The 19,223-nt window shown below is 44.9% G+C and overlaps 1 protein-coding gene and 1 gene segment (V, D, J or C); both read right to left on the bottom strand.

Moving 5' to 3' along the window:
- LOC137554949 (uncharacterized) overlaps positions 1 to 6,199 on the bottom strand; it is a 6,986-nt gene extending 787 nt beyond the window's left edge. The window contains exons 1-2 of the mRNA XM_068271536.1: positions 6,120 to 6,199; positions 5,637 to 6,020 (exon numbers count right to left, since the gene is read on the bottom strand). Of these exons, the coding sequence (XP_068127637.1) occupies positions 5,637 to 6,020; positions 6,120 to 6,177 (442 nt within the window). The 5' untranslated portion in view covers positions 6,178 to 6,199. The remainder of the gene's footprint in view (positions 1 to 5,636; positions 6,021 to 6,119) is intronic.
- A 7,814-nt stretch (positions 6,200 to 14,013) lies between these two features.
- On the bottom strand, positions 14,014 to 15,787 carry LOC137530517 (T cell receptor alpha variable 26-2-like). The segment is given in 2 exon segments: positions 14,014 to 14,423; positions 15,766 to 15,787. Coding segments are annotated over 2 exon segments (432 nt in total).
- Between the last annotated feature and the right edge of the window lie 3,436 nt (positions 15,788 to 19,223).

The raw sequence follows: 19,223 nt of genomic DNA, 5'->3' as shown, positions 1-19,223 counted from the left end.
TGTGTCAATGAATAGACAAAACATCAAACCTACACTTTTAAGATTTAAACATAAAGTAAAACTGTGGGATCTTAAAAAAAAGTATTTTTTAGGAGCAGGAGGATAGAAATAATTGTTTCACACTAGTTTACTTTCAACTTGGGTTCACTTTAAGAATACATTTATTATAATTATAGATTAATGAAATTATATTGTTTTCAGTTGTTGCAATTTTTTCTGCAATTTATATGCAGTTTGGAACTGGAACAATCAAATGCAGTTGACGAAGATTTGTTCAGCGCCAAGCTGAACACAAACTGCATCAAGTTGGAAAAATCTGCAATTCATCGATCATCTGTAATAATGGGTGTTTAATGGTGGTAGTCAGGCTGATAATTATTTGTAGCGTTCTATAACATTTCTGATAACTTACAAGAGAGAGAAAGCAGCAGGACCAGAACAGTCAGCATGCTTGTGGTGCTGGGAGCACAGAAGGAAGCAGAAAGAAAGCAGATGTCCTTGTCACTCTGACAGACACGCTAGTGAGTGAATTGTATGTGTTACATGTATGTGTGTCACATTCGTGGAACTCCACCTACAGGCTTGCTTGTACTCATGTTTTAAAGGGAAATCTCACTTTTATATTTAAACTGCCATAAATACTGTAGATCAGAGCTGCCCAAGTCTTTTTTTTTTTTTTTATAATATGTAATGTTGTTAAAAGTAAATTTTCTATTTCCTTTCACAGCCAGTTAATGATTTCTAAAACTGACTTTAGGCTTAAATTGCTCTTCTTTCCAACCATAGCAGCAGTAATCTGTTTTGTCGTACATGGCAGAAACTCTCACCCTGCGGCAGGAGTAATTTGTTGCACAGGGCAGAAGTCTCCTATGAGGGCAAGGCCGGGTTTATACTTTTTCTGCCCCAGGCCAATTGTGTTGTGACTCCCCTTCCAGCAGTCCCTTCTTCCAAGTGTAACATCTATGTGCTGCAGCCCCTCTCTTTCATGAACAGCTCCCTTAGTCATGTATTGCTTCCCATTTGCAGCCTCCTCTTTCATATATATCAACCTTTGTGACATGTCCAGGTGCCCCTTTGGGCTGCAGCCACCGAAGGCTCGGGCCTTTGAAGCAATGAGGCCCTGTATTGGGGTAAAGAAATTGGAACCCTCTCAATGTGCACATATGACTAGGTTCATACGTCAATATATTAATTTCCAGTACTGAGCTTGAGACTGGCACAGAATCATGATTCTTGGTTTCTTTCTTACCAACAACTTCCAGGGATGAAGACAGGGCTATTTGAAGGACCACTATCAAGAAAAATGTTAAGATGTAAAAAAAAAAAGTAAACACATACATATAAGATGTACATTTCTGCCTGAGCAAAACCCACTACAATATAATTTATATATATATTACTTTTTTCCCACGCTGCTATCAGTTACAGTAAGTAGAAAAAATGTTACAGGTTTTGGACTGGTCCATCTCTACATCGGGGATTTCAGCATTTCCATTATTCCTACAAAGGCATGTAATGCTTATATATGGCAATGACTTGTTGATAAGTTCCTGGCGGGCATCAGAGGTCACGAGTAATAAACTATATTTTGTTATTGTGCCAGTATCTTTTTTTCACTGTAATTAATTCTTTGTAGGAATGGATAACGAGTTCTAATGTACTCTTTCACCTGGAGAGTAGACATCTGGAAGCCCCTTTGTTTCACCATAAGCTGTCCCTCTCCACCTCTCAGTGGGCATCAGAGATGGCGATGAGCCCCCCATGTCTATGACATTGGACAAGGGTGCTAAGCAGAGGGGAGAAAGCTTTACCAACCTTTGTAGTAGGGCACCTCACAGGCCCCTTTTACACTATGGCATTGCGGTAAGCTATTTTTCCGCAACATGGGCTTGATGCACTAAAGCGTGACAACTGCTATCGCAGCAGTTATTACGTAATAACTGCTATCACAGCAGTTATCATGTGATGGGCTTGAGTCACAAAGCCGTGATAACTCTTATCCCGGTCACGCTAGCGTTATAGCACGCGAAAAGTTTTTCGCTCGCAAATGCGAATTTGCCCGCAAAATCACGTGAAACACAAATTTTTGTGTGAAAACTGGTGTGATTTCGTACGCAAATTCACGTTTGTGCATGAAATACATTACGCACGTTATAGCGCGTGCAAAATGCTAGCGTGACCGTGATAAGAGTTGTCACGGCTTTGTGAATCAAGGCCGATAACTGCTGTCACAGCAGTTATCACGGGCTCTGCCGCTCGCAAAATTTTACAGCATTAGTTGACATGATAAACGAAGGTGATCGCGTGATTAAGTGTACTTTTCACGTGAAACGTGCATGTAATCGTGCGCAAACGTTTGTTTATTGGGCTTGATTCACTAAACCATGATAAAAAAAATCATGTTATCAAAAGTTATCAAAGTTAACACGCCTTATCAGAGTAGAATAGCGAGCGCTACGAACCTGCAGGGGCTCAGGGCAGGACGAGTCCCATTGCCAATTAGCAGACATAAGTTCTTAGCACTCATTATGCTACTCTGATATGGAGTGTTAGCTTTGATAACGGGCTTGATTTACTAAACCGTGATAAATCGTATCACGGGTGCACTAGCTTTTTCACTCGCGTTTTTTGCACGATCGCAAATTTATGCACGCAAATGCGAATTTTCTTGCACAATCGTGGGCAAATATTAGCAATTGAGTGAAAAACGCACGGGACCATGATAAGAGTTATCACGGTTTAGTGAATCAAGCCCAACGTGTGATAACTTTGGTACAGTGATAAATTTGATAACGTGTGATATCATTGATAAGGTGTGATATTTGTCCTATCATGGTTTAGTGAATCAAGCCCTATAGAGGAACACTTGCTCGTGATCAAGTGCGCATTTCACATGAAAAGCGCATGTGATCACACGATAACCTTAGTTTATCACGTGAACTAATGCTGTTTGTGTGTAAACTTTTGCGAGCGGCAGAGCGCGTGATAACTGCTGTGATAGCAGTTATAACGTGATAACTGCTATGATAGCAGTTATCACTAGTGTTGAGCCGAAATTTTCGAAATTTCGTGTTACTATAATTACGCATGCGAAGTTTGCTATTATGATGCGAAATTATGGTAGTGTAATTGCCATTAAAATCGTAATTGAAAATACCGTAAGCGTAAATTTCAACGCGTAATTTCGCGTTTCATCCATAACGTAATTTCGCGTTAAACCATAACGTAATTTCGCATTTCTTCGTAATTTTGCGAATTTCATAATTACTTGTTAGCAGGGTTGCTCGCGAATTTTCGCCAAAGGCATTTCCATCTGCATGGCGAATTTTGATGCGAAATATCACTACATGGCGAATTTTATATGCGAAATAGCATTCCTTAACGCGAAAACAACGCGCGTAGATTAACGCTTACAGTAATATGAACTATCGCGAAATTACGTTATGTAACTACGCTTACAAACGGTTGCATGCAAGGCAAACGTAATTTTGCGATACCCACTGTAATGCGAAAATTACGTGAAAATTCCGCTTACGCAGAATTTCGCGAAATCCTTCTTCATTTAGATTATGTACTTACGCCCATAATCGTAATTACACTAATTACGCGAAATTTCGCGAAATCGTAATTAAGTCATTACGCTCATCTCTAGTAAGTGGTTTTGCGTGCGATTTCACGCATGCAAGGGTTAGCGCATGATAACTAATGACTTCGCGTACAAAGGCGGGCTATCACGTGACAAAAAAACTTTGCGCGCGATCAGCGTAGAACTTTGCGCGCCCAAACTACTGCGCGCATTAAATGCAATTACCATTGCTGATCTCATTACAAAACTATCTACTTAACGCGTGAAGCACCGTAGTTATCACGTGAAAAGCGAGCTTATCACATGAAGCGCAACGTAGTACGTGCGATAAAACTTAACACGCGACTGCTAAACTTTTCACACACAACATGCACGCACAATGGTTTGCATGTGAAAAGCTTTAACACGTGATAACTGTTATCACGGTTTAGTGAATCAAGCCCCAGGTGTCATCACGCGGTGGTGACGTGATGATTACTTGACATTGGACGCAGGAAGCCCAGGAGGAGTCAAGGAAGGTGATCACGCTGGTAATTGGCATGATCTTGCCTCCTGTGTACAGCTATTCAACTCTCCCCGCCGAGACCCCATCGCGTATTGGCACTTCCCGGTGTTTGGATTAGCTGGATTTTGACCTTGCCTGTTTACTGGACTTCCCTTGCCTGCCACCTGCATTGACCTTAGCCTGTTTCTGGACCTCTCTTGATCGCTGCCTGGACTGACCTTTTGGATTACCCTGACCTGAGCTTGCCTTAGGCCTCGTTTCCATCTACGCGCTTCTGTCCGCTTTTCAGCAACATGTATCAATCTGTAACATTGATGTGCTGATAAAAAGCGGATAGAAGCGGACAGATGGAAACAAGGCCTTACCCTTGTCTGTACTGCGTTTGGAATCCTGTGTATGACCCCGGACTGTTTTGACTGCTCTTCTGTGGCTCTGCTGAGTTATTTAGTTCTGCTCTACGATCAGCATTTATACCTTGCACGCTAAGTCCTGGGGTAACCATAGTCTGGAAACACTTTGTCTCCTGTTCACCCGGGGGCTTGTCTATAGGTGAATACTGTGGGCTGGGCTCAGAGCTACGGCACTAGATTGAGGCATAACTGCTGATCTGCAGATAGAGTAAATAACTTGCCAAGCCTCACAGTAATCTTCCTCCTTCTTTCATTTGTCTGCTCCACGTGTCACCAGCTCTCTAGCGGTTATGCCCTTCTGCCTGCACCCCCCTTTTTCTACTTGCCGGTCTGCTCCCCCCTTTTTCTACTTGCCGGTCTGCCACACTTGCCACACAGCCCAAAATACCTGGGCAGGATTTAAGAAACATTTTCTTGCCAAAACTTCATAAATTATATTCTCAAAAACAGCATTTAAAAAAAAAAATACAAGTTTCCACTAGTGACCATGAAATACATACCAAAATTAGTGATGACGGCATGTTTGGGGGCGTTGTAATTAAAATGGAAAGTTGATATCATAGATTTCAATAGAAATCCAGAAGCATGCATTTTCACTGCACTTTATTTTACGAGTTACAGGTCACAGGACTCCTTTAGATTGTAAGCTCACAAGGGCAGGGTTCTCTTCCCCTTTTGTGTCTTGGAATCCATGATACATTTTATTCCTCATGTTACTTTTGCCACTGTAATTACTAATTCTGTATTTTGTATCAATTCTGTATTTTGTCACCAAGGGCTTGATTCACAAAGCCGTGATGACCTTTATCACAGCTAGCGCTATAATGCGCATAACGCGTGTCCGCTTTTGCATGAAAAATTGCGTTTGTGTGTGAAAATGCACTTACGCGCGTAATAGCGTGCGTAAAAACGCTAGGGCTTTGTGACTCAAGCCTCAAGTCTGTATTTTGTATATTGGTGTATACCATTTGTCTGCATTATGTACCCCATGTTTGTTTCTTCCTTTGTACAACGTCATGGAATATGTTGCCACTTTATACATAAATAACTAATATCAAGTTGAAACTATGCAACTATTATAACAAGTTCTTATTATGGCTAAGTAATCATGCAAAAAGTGCAGAAGCAGCACCACCTGCTGGAGATAATATCTCTGTGCACTGGTACTTTTTAGCATTGCCCTGATTGCTTCTGCAGCACTGTGCACCATCACTCAGAGCACACAGGTACACAGCTGAGTCTGACTCTGTTAGCCGCTGGATGGTTAATGTAGTCCCTGTATCGCTGGTCTCTGACTGGAACTTTCCAGCCTCCAGTTCTGTATTATTATAGATCATTTTTGCGTAGCTCTTTGCACCCTTATGAAGAATATACTGCATCTGATGGGAATACTGCCGGTACCAGAACAAGTATGGAGTTGTGCTGCTAGTAGAGTAGCTACAGGATAATATTACTGTTTCCCCTGTTTCAGTATAAAGAAGCTGGTTATTTGAGTTGATGGTATTCGCCTGGACTGTACCTACAACAGAAAAAGAAACATTATTAAACCAAGCACTAGTTAAATCTATTTTTATGGGGAAAAAAATGGTTAAGTAATTGCACACAAGTTTTTACATACTTGATAAGTAAAGTGTCAGCCAGGAGGCAGCTAATACAGAAGAAATAGATCTGGCCATTGTCTGTGAGTGTGCAGCATACAGTGTGTCACTACTGTACACAAGTCAGCATCATCTGAGCTCCTTCATGTATGGTATTGTGGAGAGGGTGTGACACACACATCACTGACATAATCACACCCTAATGGCATATACAGTAAAGCACAAAAGTGCACTGAGAAAGGGAGCAGACGTTACCTTATGAGTTGGAATTTGTACATTGGTAACCCATAACTGGTTGTCTCTTTCCTAATATTTTCCAATTATTTTTATAGCTATTGGGAACACAAATGGAGGGAGGCTGTGCAATAACAGGAAGATGCTGCGTAGCTGCACTGCCGAAAATGAAGATTTCTTATTCACTCGTTACCCCTTTCTGAAATTTTGTTTTCATTTAAAGAGACAGTGTAACAAATAAAACAGCCTCTGGGGGTACTTACCTCCGAAGGGGGAAGCCTCTGGATTCCAATGTTGCTTCCCCCATCCTCCTAAGCCTCAGGGAACCAGCGCTGTCTCTACCAGAAACACAGGCAACAAGGATGTCAGCTGTGGCATAGGTGCAGTGGAGCCTGCAATATTTAACTACCGTGATCCTGTACCAGGGCAGTAGTGGCTTTCCAATCAGGCTCAGGCGGAAATAGCCTGTGCAGTAGGGCAGACCCGATCAGGCTCGGCAAATTTCCGCCTGAGCCTAATTGCAAAGCCGCACCTGCGCAGGGTTGTGGCAGGTAAATATTTACCTCGTCAGTGTTCGGGGGCTGCCAACGCTGGATCTTGGAGGGTGAAGAGGACGGGGGAAGCCTCATTTGGATCCAGAGGCCGTGGTAAGTACCACCTTACTCCCGAGGTAAGTACCACCCGAGGCCTGTTTTCGTTTTTTTGTTTTTTTACAGAGTTTCTTTAAATATGTTAAATTATCATGTGAGGTAAATCATAGTGCACTGGTGGTATTGAATAAGGGAGAGATGCACCATAGACCCATACTACACAAAAGCAGGGCCAGATCTAGACTTTTTGTTGCCTGAGGCAAACTTGTGAGGATGTGAGTTAGTATAGTAGCCCCAGTAATAGGTAGCTAGTAGAGTTGCCCCAGTATAGGTACCTAGTACAGTTGCCCCAGTATAGGTAGCTAGTATAGTTGCCCCCAATATAGGTAGTATAGTTGCCCTCAGTATATCTATAGTTCCCCCAGTATAGGTCCCTAGTATAGTTGCCCCACTATAGGTAACTAGTATAGTTGCCCCAGTATAGGTAGCTAGTATAGTTGCCCCTAGTATAAGTAGAACCGTTCCCCCAGTATAGGTCGCTAGTATAGTTGCCCCAGCATAGGTAGTATAGTTTACCCTCAGTATAGGTAGGCAGGTACAGGGCCAGATTTCCGCACCGGCCACCTAGGCCGGTTCCTAGGGCGGAAACCTGCCGACAGGAGAGCTGGGGCGGCTGTCGCACACTGTACACAAGGCAGCAGATCAGCTGTCCCCTGTCTCTGCTACGAACTGCATGGAGGAAAGCGCCCCTCCCCTCCTTTCCTCTCCACTCTGACACTGAGGGAGGAGGGGCTGAGCAGAGAAGCCAAGCCGCGAGATTCAGTTTCAGGAAGAAGACGGTAGAGATGCGAAGTTCGGATCTTTTCAATGATTCGGATGATTCGAATCAGATCATTGAAAAGATCCGGATCAGAGAAGGGGAGGGGGGTGGACACACAGAGAAGGGGAAATGGTGGACAGAGATGGGCAGGGAGTGGACAGAGAAGGGAGGAGGGACGAGCAGAGAGCAGAAATGTTTGTTTGCACACAATACCCACATGCTGCAATCATATGCTTTACATATATTTCACCTATATGTTCATCTGTATACTTTGAATGCAAACGTCGCACAGTGAAAGAAAGCATTCCCCAAAGCATTCCCAGAAGTGAAGTGCAGCTGTTTAGAGCAGTGCAGGAGGATCATATTGCACAGCAATCAGAGTGCCCGCCCTGTCCTAGCCCAGCACGCTTGCCTGCAAAGTTACTGAGCTGTGCCAAAATTTTCCAATTTGTTCAATGTGCACAACTACGGAACAGACAGCCTATAATGAGCAGCACATTATAGCCAGTATGTGTGCTCTACACATATCTGGCAGTGGCACCGATGTCCCCTCTCTCTCATCTACCTGTCCCTGCAAGGCTGGCTCCCCTCCAACAGAGCGATCCATCTCTGCTCTGCTTCCAGGACCCCGCTGCCCGCTGAGAGGGAGGCGTGCCGCTCCTGGCCCCGCCTCCTTTGCGATCCGAATCACTCATTTTGATGATTCGGATGATTCGACTCACAAACGAGATTCGGATCAAAGATCCGAATCGTTCATGATCCGGACAACTACTCTCAGCACAGCAAAGGTATCTGTGCGTGGTGGCAGCGCTGTGAGAGTGAAGGGAGGGAGTAGAAGTGTCTGCAGAACACTAGACTAGAATCACGATGTGCCTGCCTGATCCTGTGGAATAAGTGACCAGCTGGGATCCCTCTCTCTCCCCCCTCCCCCTCCTTCTTCCTTCCCAGGAGTCTGACTCCTGAAGCTACTAAAACAGGGCCTGGTGGTCCCCTCTGTCCTGTAGCCTGGCTTCATCTCTTCTCTCCATGCCACCCTGTCATTCCTTTTATCATTTTCATCAGGTAGAATTGTTTCCCTTCTCCTCCCCCCACAGTCATTTGTCTTTCCATTGCCCTAGCACAGCTATTCACACTTGCTCCTTTTCTTATTGCACTTTTAGTCTTCTGAGGTCAGTGGTTCACCCTATTTTTTAAAGGATATTGAGGTTGATTCATGAAATGCTAATATGCTAAGCCACTTGGGTTAAACCGGTGAGCGCACGCTATCAGCATAGCAAGCGCTCTTGGGTATGCGTGCTTCTTTGAAGTACATTGCGATGGTATGTAACACGACCGTCATACTTTACTGACGCGGCTGCTGCTACATTTAATGTAGCAGCGGCTGCAATCGTAAAGTATGACGGTTGTGTTACATACCATCACAATGTACTTCAAAGAAGCACGCTTAGCCAAGAGCGCTTGCTATGCTAATAGCGTGCGCTCACCGGTTTAACCCAAGTGGCTTAGCACATTAGCATTTCATGAATCAACCTAATTATATCTGTTTGAGCATCAGCACTTCTTCCCTACATCTACTTTTTATATGGATAAAAGCACTTTTTAAAGTTGACTACTAACTTATTACACTTGTTTTTATCATTGATGCAGCCTGATTAGTTTGCCCTGCTCTTAGTACTTATGGGTGGTTGTTAAGGTGCGTACACACCTGTGACTGTCACCTGTCCGGAATCAAGACCCAATCCCCTTGGGCGACATCGCTGGGCTGGACTGTACAGATGCGGGTCAGCTGTGTAACTGAGAAGGCATTCTGTTGTCATGCAGGGGGGTAGAGGGACAACAAAGCGGCACGTGAGTGACGTCACGCAGCAGGCGGGGGAGTGGCATGCATCTAATCCTACCATAGTCATAGTCTAATGTCCTACATTATTATTATTATTATTATGTATTTATATAGTGCTAACATCTTCTGCAGCACTTTACAGAGCACATAGCCATGTCACTGGCTGTCCTCAGAGGAGCTCACAATCTACTCCTACCATAGTCATAGTCTAATGTCCTACCATATTATTATTATGTATTTATATAGCTCTGACATCTGCAGCACTTTACAGAGTACATAGTCATGTCACTGACTGTCCTCAGAGGAGATCACAATCTAATCCTGTCATAGTCTAATGTCCTACCATATTATTATTATTATTATTATTATTATTATGTATTTATATAGCACTGATATATTCCGCAGCACTCTACAGAGTACATAGTCATGTCAGTGACTGTCCACAGAGGAGCTCACAATCTAATCCTACCATAGTCAGTCTAATGTCCTACATTATTATTATTATTATATATTTATATAATGCTAAAATCTTCTGCAGCACTTTAAAGGACCACTATCGTGAAAAAACTAGGCAGTTAATATCTGACTGAAACGACAGGTTTTGGGCCAGTCCATCTCCTCATGGGCGATTCTCAGGGTTTTCTTTGTTTTCAGCAGCATTTCCTGAACAGCAGTTGCAAAGTCTAACTGACAAAATAGTGTGCAAGTGAGTAGGGAGGCTGGCTGGTATCTTACTATTTTGGCAGTTAAACGGCTGTTCAGGAAATGCTGTTGAAAACAAAGAAAACCCTGAGAATCCCCCATGAGGAGATGGACTGGCCCAAAACCTGTCAGATTGTAACTACCTACTTTTTTCGCGATAGTGGTCCCCATACACGCACATTGGGCCTGATTCACAAAGCGGTGCTAACCCAGTTAGCACGCCTAAAAGACTTTAGGCATGATAACCATTGCACCATGCTGGTGAAAAGCCAGTTTAGGTGTGATAAGTTTAGGCATGATAAGTTTAGGTGTGATAAGTTTAGGCATGATAAGTTTAGATAAGTTTAGATCGCATGCAAAGTCCCGCACGCAAAGCAGCGCCATTAAACTCTATGCGAAGTGCACCAGACTTTGCTAGCGCAAAACTGTTGATCAGCTGTGCACTGCGGTGTTAACCCAGTTGGTGCTTAAACTTATCACGCCTAAACTTATCACACCTAAACTTATCACACCTAAACTTATCACACCTAAACTTATCACACCTAAACTTATCACACCTAAACTTATCACGCCTAAACTGAGTTTAGGCATGATAAAGGGCTTTTCACCAGCGTGCTAACTGTTAGCACCACTTTGTGAATCAGGCCCATTGAATTTTTAATTTGATTCCCAGCAGATTTGTTCCCTCTGATCAAATCAATTGGAAATCAATTCCTTTATATTTGATTTAATTTGACCAGAAATTGATCTAAAGTATCGATCAAACAGGACGCCTGGGTCGGTTGGGGGTGGAGCAGAAGTGGCAGATGATTGATAGGCCATAGCATTGCATTATATCAAACAGTGCAACGTTGGGGTTCGATCAGTTTTCAATAGATAACCTGCTGGAATCTATTAAAAATGAATGTGCTGTGTGTTGTAGGAATCAATTCCTTCTAAACTGATTCCTTTCAGAAAGGAGCCGATCGCTTTGGAACATTGGATAGAAATCTATAATTGAATGGCCAGCTTTACTCTAACCTGATACTTAATTTTAACCCTTTTCCCATAATGCTATTCTCAAATTCCTAGCCTCAACCTAAATTGCCAAAAGGCCTTTAAAAAAGCTTTTAATCTTTCCTTTTTTGTAAGTACATAAACCTAATAACCTGATCTATTAGTATTTCTAACCTCCCCTTTTTCTATGACCGATAACCCTATCCTAACCACGTTGTTGTCATGGGGTGGCTGGAGGTAATGGGCCTTGGGCGGTAAAAAATACAAATCCGGCCCTGGGCAGGTATAGGAGCCCTTAATATAAGTAGCCAGTATAGTTACCCCCAGTGTAGGTAATATAGTTGCCTCAGTATAGGTAGCTAGTATAGTTGCCCCCAGTATAGGTAGTATAGGTGCCCTCAGTATAGGTATAGTTGCTCCAGTATAGGTAGCTAGTAGAGTTGCGACAGTATAGGTAGTTAGCATAGTTGCCCCAGTAGCTAGTATAGATGCCCCAGTATAGGTAGCTAGTAGAGTTTCCCAAGTATAGGTAGCTAGTACAGTTGCCCCAGTACAGGTCGCTAGTATTAGTTGCCCCAGTATAGGTAATATAGTTTACCCTCAGTATAACTAGGCAGGTATAGGTGACCTTAGTATAGGTAGCCAGTATAGTTGCCCCAGTATAGGTAGCTCGTATAGTTACCCCCAGTATAAGTAGAACAGTTGCCTCAGTATAGGTAGCTAGTATAGTTGCACCCAGTATAGGTAGTATAGTTGCCCTCAGTATAGGTATAGTTGCCCCAGTATAGGTAGCTAGTAGAGTTGCGACAGTATAGGTAGTTAGTAGAGTTGCCCCAGTAGCTAGTGTAGATGCCCCAGTATAGGTAGCTGGTAGAGTTTCCCAAGTATAAGGTAGCTAGTACAGTTGCCCCAGTATAGGTCACTTGTATAGTTGCCCCAGTATAGGTCGCTTGTATAGTTGCCCCAGTATAGGTAATATAGTTTACCCTCAGTATAAGTAGGCAGGTATAGGTAGCCAGTATAGTTGCCCCATTATAGGTAGCTAGTATAGTTGCCCCCTAGTATAAGTAGAACCAGGGGCGTAGCAATAGGGGTTGCAGATGTTGCGACCGCATTGGGGCCCTTGGGCCATAGGGGCCCTGAAGGGCCCTCCCTGAACTACAGTATTAGCTCTCTATTGGTCCTGTGCTCATAATAATCACTTCTATAGATACTTTGAATAGTGGTAATCGTTAACGAACTGTTCCCCATCCCCTTCTTGTACCTCTGACACTGTAGTTGTCCTTGGCGGGTTTTGGTGTGCCGTATCAATAGTTATGTATAGAGTGATTGGGGGGGCCCCATTGTAAAACTTGTATCAGGGCCCATGGCTCCTTAGCTACGCCACTGAGTAGAACAGTTGCCACAGTATAGGTAAGCAGTATAGTTGCCCCAGTATAGGTAGCTAGTATAGTTGCCCCAGTATAGGTAGTATAGTTGCCCCAGTATATGTAGCCTGGAAGGGGGAGCAGTGGGCACACAGCGATGGGGAGGGACACAGACTCCCCCCCCCCCCCCTCAACTGGGTCATCCCCTTCTGCGCTCCCCCTCCAGGTATTTTCCACGCTACCCCCTCCATATATTACTTGGGGAAGTACAGTGGGCAGCATTGAAGATGGAGGAGACCTGTGGCACCCAGCGCTCAGACGCCTGGAACGCAGAAGGAAGAGGTGAGATATCCTGGACTTTACACGAGCATCATCCCTCATCTGGAACTCTCTTCCACAGCCTGTACGTCATGCTCCAAACCTGGACTTCTTCAAACGCACGCTTAAAACACACCTTTTCAGACAAGCTTATAACATTCTATAGCCCTTATTAACATATCTGTCACATTGTAATCAGAGGCAAAGGGTCACTGCCTCATCCATCCTCCACCCCCTTACCTAGTGTGTCCCCCACTACCCATTAGATTGTAAGCTTGCAAGGGCAGGGTCATCCTCCTAATGTTTACTGTTTTGTAACAATATTTGTGCTGCTTGGTACTCTGCTGTACATTTGTTAGTTGTATCTATGCTCCCCTTGTCGTCTTATTGTGCTTTGTAAAGCGCTTCAGTGAATAATGGCGCACAGCGCCTATGCATAAAAATGGCGCTGCATTAAAAAGATACGCTTATTGTTATTTATCGTTAGTACTGCATAATAATGGCGCACAGGGAAAAAAATCGTCCTGTTAAAATAGTTTTAGAAAAAATTAATTCTTAGCAAAATGTAGCACCCAAAGAAAGCCTAATTAGTGGCGGAAAAAACAAGATATAGATCAATTAATTGTGATCAGTAGCAATAAAGTTATAGGCGAATGAATGGGAGGTGAACGTTGCTCGGATGCATGAGATTTTCGGACTGCGGTGCTGAACCGGTTAATTATGGTAGCATGTATTATTATAAAGCTATAATGGCCAAAAACTGAGAAATAATGATTTTTTTTCATTTTTTCCCCTTAATATTCCTGTTAAAATGCATTTAGAAAAAAGTAATTCTTAACAAAATGTACCACCCAAAGAAAACCTAATTAGTGGCGGAAAAAAATAAGTTATAGATCAATTAATTGTGATAAAGTTATTGGCGAATGAATAGGAGGTGAAAATTTCCTGAATGCATAAGGTGAAAAACGACGGAAGGCTGAAGTGGTTAAAGATGTATCTCAAGTTGAAACTATGTAACCATTGAAACATATTCATATGGATAAGTAATCATGCAAAAAGTGCAGGAACAGCACCACCTGCTGGAGATATCACTGTGCACTGGTACTTTTTAGCATTGCCCTGATTGCTTCTGCAGCACTGTGCACCATCACTCAGAGCACACAGGTACACAGCTGAGTCTGACTCTGTTAGCCGCTGGATGATTAATGTAGTCCTTGTATCGCTGGTCTCTGACTGGAACTTTCCAGCTTCCAGTTCTGTATTATTATAGATAATTTTGGCGTAGCTCTTTGCTCCCTTATGAAGAATATACTGCATCTGATGGGAATACTGCCGGTACCAGAACAAGTATGGAGTTGTGCTGCTTGTAGAGTAGCTACAGGATAATATTACGGTTTCCCCTGTTTCAGTATAAAGAAGCTGGTCATTTGAGTTGATGGTATTCCCCTGGACTGTACCTACAACAGAAAAACAAACATTATTAAAACAAGCACTAGTTAAATCTATTTTTATGAAAAAAATGGTTAGGTAATTGCACACAAGTTTTTACATACTTGATAAGTACAATGTCAGCCAGGAAGCAGCTAATACACAGGATATAAATTGGGCCATTGTCTGTGAGTGTGCAGCATACAGTGTCACTGAGTGTGCAGCATACAGTCAGCATCATCTGAGCTCCTTCATGTATGGTAATGTGGAGAGGGTGTGGCAGCAACACATTTACATCACTGATATAATCACACCCACATAGTATATAAAGCACACAAGTATGCACTGAGAAAGGGAGCAGACCGTTCCTTATGTGCTGGATTTTGCACATTTGTAACTTATAACTGTTTCTCCCTTACTTTCCTATTACTTTTACAGCCATTGGAAACATTTCCACTAAATCAATCAATTATGTGATAGCGCTCCTCTTCATATATTTGCTGGATCATATGGATGATGTCACACAGCTTCCACAACAGTAAGCGAGCGCCACAACCTCATCCGATTGACAAGTGCCAGATTTAATTTGAAGGGACTTTGTGTAAGTCTGACAGCCTGATGCGTCAAGAGATGATTCTTTTTCAAGATTTCAAAACGTTACTGTAGTGGAAGCTGTGTGACATCATCCATATGATCCAGAATATATATGAAGAGGAGCGCTGTCACACTATTGATTGATGTGTATAGATGGACTTGTGGTAGCGAATATTCTTAAATAAGCTAGACTGTGTTTACATTAGAAGGGCAGGCACAGTTTGCATATACTTAATGCCCACTAAATGCTGCAAAATAAACTGAGTACAAAGAGTTTAAATTATCCTCTGACTGGAAACTTTACAGGAAAGCAGTGAGTGTGGGGTCATCTTCACTCTGGTGAGAAAGTGAGAAAGCACAAGTCTGTCATGGCCTGGTCATTGTGACCAAGGCCGATTCTAGTAACAATGGGAATATCTAGGAACAATGGTAAAATTAACCTGGGGGCCCCCAATACAAAGCCCCCAACCAAAAAGCGGCAGTATGGGCCCTTTGTTGCAGCCAGATTTCTCCTCAGGGCCCCTGAGAGGTGGAGCCTCTGCAGAGTCTTTAGCAGAGTAGTGGCTTTCCTGTGCTAGAGGGCGCTCTCCTCTGTCAGTCTGGGGCTCTGTCAGTCTGTGGCTTCACAGCAGAACACTCTCTGCTGCCATTCACCGCCTCCCAATCACGTGAACCGCATGGGGTTCGGGAACAAGGAAGCCACATGCCATCATTTTTGTAGGGGGAGCCTATTAAAGGGAAGGTTCAAGCAAAATAAAAAAAATGAGTTTCACTTACCTGGGGCTTCTACCAGCCCCATGCAGCCATCCTATGCCCTCGTAGTCACTCACTGCTGCTCCAGTCCCCCGCTGGCAGCTTGACGACCTCAGAGGTCGGCGGGCCGCATTGCGTACATTTTTACGCATTCCCGCGAATGCAGGAACAATAACACATACATTTTTACGCATTACTGGTTAAACCAGTAATGCGTAAAAATGTATGTGTTAATGTTACTGCACTAGCGGGAATGCGTAAAAATGTACGCAATGCATCCCGCCGGCTAGGGATGCTCGGATGTGCCTCATCCACGAATTCGGAAATCTGCGTGGTTGCAAAAAAAAATCCGCATACGGCCCCGCCACATGCGGATTTTCGTTCGCGTCCACGCAACCACGCTGATTTTCTGCCGTGAATGGCGTAATCACGCGTGGATTCCCGCCCGGAGGCGGATTTTCTTTTAACGTTAATAACAAAGCCCCCATACATGCTACAATCCCCCAAATTGCATGGATTATCGAGGTGATAAGGGGCAACATAACTTCAACATAAAAAATTCCCCCCAAATTTTTTTTTCTAGAGAAAATGGATTTTAAAGTGAAATCAACACTTTAAATCGGGCTATTAATTGGTAATAAGTGGTTTTAAAAAGGGATATACGCGTTAAGCAGTCAAAGAGGTGAAGGCGAGTTCCAATGGTACTTGGCGGCGAAGGTACCGCTGGAGGAGGATGAGTGACTGACGCCAAAAAGGCCCCAGAGAGGTTTTTGTAATTTTTTTTTTTGTTTTTTTTGCAGCAATTAGCAATGACATCGCAGCAGAGTTGTCAGTGGACACGGGCAGTGTGAACGCAGAGTGCAGTGGTGGTAGCGACTGAGTCAGGAGAAGGACTATGCGGGCGGTCAGTTCAGCAGCACAGAAGGACCACGGCAACATACTGGTAGTAGTAGTAGCAGCACAGCGTCATAGTGCTGGCCAAAAAATTAAATGCACCCGGTGACCCGGGCAGTGTGAACGCAGACAGAGTACATTGGTGGAAGCGACTGAGTCAGGAGGAGGAGGACAATGCGGGCGGTCAGATCAGCAGCAGCAGCACAGAAGGACCATGGCAACATACTGGTGGTAGTAGTAGTAGTAGCACAGTGTCATAGTGCTGGCCAAAAAATTAAATGCACCCGGGTGACCCGGGCCGTGATAACGCAGACAGAGTACATTGGTGGTACCGTGGTAGCGACTGAGTCAGGAGGAGGAGGAGGACAAAGCGGGCGTTCAGTTCAGCAGCAGCAGCACAGGAGGACCATGGCAACATACTGGTGCTAGTAGTAGCAGCACAGCGTCATAGTGCTGGCCAAAAAATTAAATGCACCCGGTGACCCGGGCAGTGATAACGCAGACAGAGTACATTGGTGGTACCGTGGTAGCGACTGAGTCAGGAGGAGGAGGAGGACAAAGCGGGCGTTCAGTTCAGCAGCAGCAGCACAAAAGGACCATGGCAACATACTGGTGGTAGTAGTAGCAGCACAGCGTCATAGTGCTGGCCAAAAAATTAAATGCACCCGGTGACCCGGGCAGTGTGAACGCAGACAGAGTACATTGGTGGAAGCGAGTGAGTCAGGAGGAGGAGGACAATGCCGGCGGTCAATTCAGCAGCACAGAAGGACCATGGCAACATACTGGTGCTAGTAGTAGCAGCACAGCGTCATAGTGTTGGCCAAAAAATTAAATGCACCCGGTGACCCGGGCAGTGTGAACGCAGAGTGCAGCAGCGGGAAGCGACTGAGTCAGGAGGAGGAGGACAATGCGGGCGGTCAGTTCAGCAGCAGCAGCACAGAAGGACCATGCCAACATACTGGTGGTAGTAGTAGCAGTAGCAGCACAGCGTCATAGTGCTGGCCAAAAAATTAAATGCACCCGGTGACCCAGGCAGTGATAACGCAGACAGAGTACATTGGTGGTACCGTGGTAGCGACTGAGTCAGGAGGAGGAGGAGGACAAAGCGGGCGTTCAGTTCAGCAGCAGCAGCACAGAAGGACCATGGCAACATACTGGTGCTAGTAGTAGCAGCACAGCGTCATAGTGCTGGCCAAAAAATTAAATGCACCCGGTGACCCAGGCAGTGATAACGCAGACTGAGTACATTGGTGGTACCGTGGTAGCGACTGAGTCAGGAGGAGGAGGAGGACAAAGCGGGCGTTCAGTTCAGCAGCAGCAGCACAGAAGGACCATGGCAACATACTGGTGCTAGTAGTAGCAGCACAGCGTCATAGTGCTGGCCAAAAAATTAAATGCACCCAGTGACCCGGGCAGTGTGAACGCAGAGTGTAGTAGCGACTGAGTCAGGAGGACAAAGCGGGCGGTCAGTTCAGCAGCTCAGAAGGAGGACCATGGCAACTTACTGGTAGTAGTACCATAACACCAAAAAATTAACCAAGGTAGGCACTAGGCAGGTAGTAACTGTCTTTATAAAGGCAGGCATAGTTAACAACAGCACATGCAGCAGCCACTTCATGTCCCCCTGTGTCCGACAATAGGGGCCAGGAACTCACCTTCCACCCAAGCCTGGTTGATTTTCAGGAAGGTGAGTTTGTCCACAGAGGCGTGGGAGAGCCGAGAGCGCTTCTCTGTGACCACGCCACCGGCCGCACTAAAGCATCTCTCTAAGAGGACAATGGAAGGAGGGCAGGATAGGCGTTCCAGGGCGTACTGGGAAAGCTCGCTCCAGATGTCCAGTCTCTTGACCCAGTACTCCAAGGGGTCCACGGTGCTGTCAGTGTCATTGAGCCCGCTGGATGACCCCATATAGTCAGACACCATGGTGGTCAGTCGTTGCTTGTGCTGGTTGGTGGTGGATGCTGTGGCGGGCACCTCTGTTCTGGGCTGCTGCACTGCATACAGGCTCTTGCTTAGGCTCTTCAGGTCTCCGGGGCGCCAGTTGCTGCTGCTGCTGCTGGTGGTGGTTGTTGTGCTGCTAGTGGCAATGGCAGGCATCTCTTGCTGGCTTGGGAGAGCAGTTACAGTGGGGGTGGAAGGCTGGGGGAATGCTTCCAGTAGTCTGCGCACAAGGGCCTCCTTCAACTCCCTTGTGCGTTGCTCGGTGGTGGATGGCGTCATTAAGTCTCCCAGCTTCCCTTTCAGACGGGGATCAAGCATCAAGGTAATCCAGATGTCCTCCCTTGAACGCATCTGGATCACCCGGGGGTCCCTGCGAAGGCAGCGCAACATGTGCACAGCCATGAGAACCAAGTGGGCCCTGCCAGCAAGATCTTAATCGTCCTCGCCATTGTCCCATAACGCATGCCTGTCCTCTTCCTGTGCCATGTCGTTGTCCTCCTCAAACCGCCATCCACGTACAACGCCTGCTGCACTCTGCTCCTCCTCCTCCTCATTCAGGTTAGGGACCTCCAACTCTTCCACTACCTGCTGTGAGCCCTCCTCTGAGCTGGACTGTGCTGCCATCTGCTCCTGTTCTTCCAACTGCC

Source organism: Hyperolius riggenbachi, chromosome 1 (assembly GCF_040937935.1).
Source record: "Hyperolius riggenbachi isolate aHypRig1 chromosome 1, aHypRig1.pri, whole genome shotgun sequence".
Taxonomy (NCBI): Eukaryota; Metazoa; Chordata; class Amphibia; order Anura; family Hyperoliidae; genus Hyperolius; species Hyperolius riggenbachi.
The sequence above is the reverse complement of the archived record's forward strand: the minus strand, read 5'-3'. Positions and strand labels throughout refer to the sequence as shown.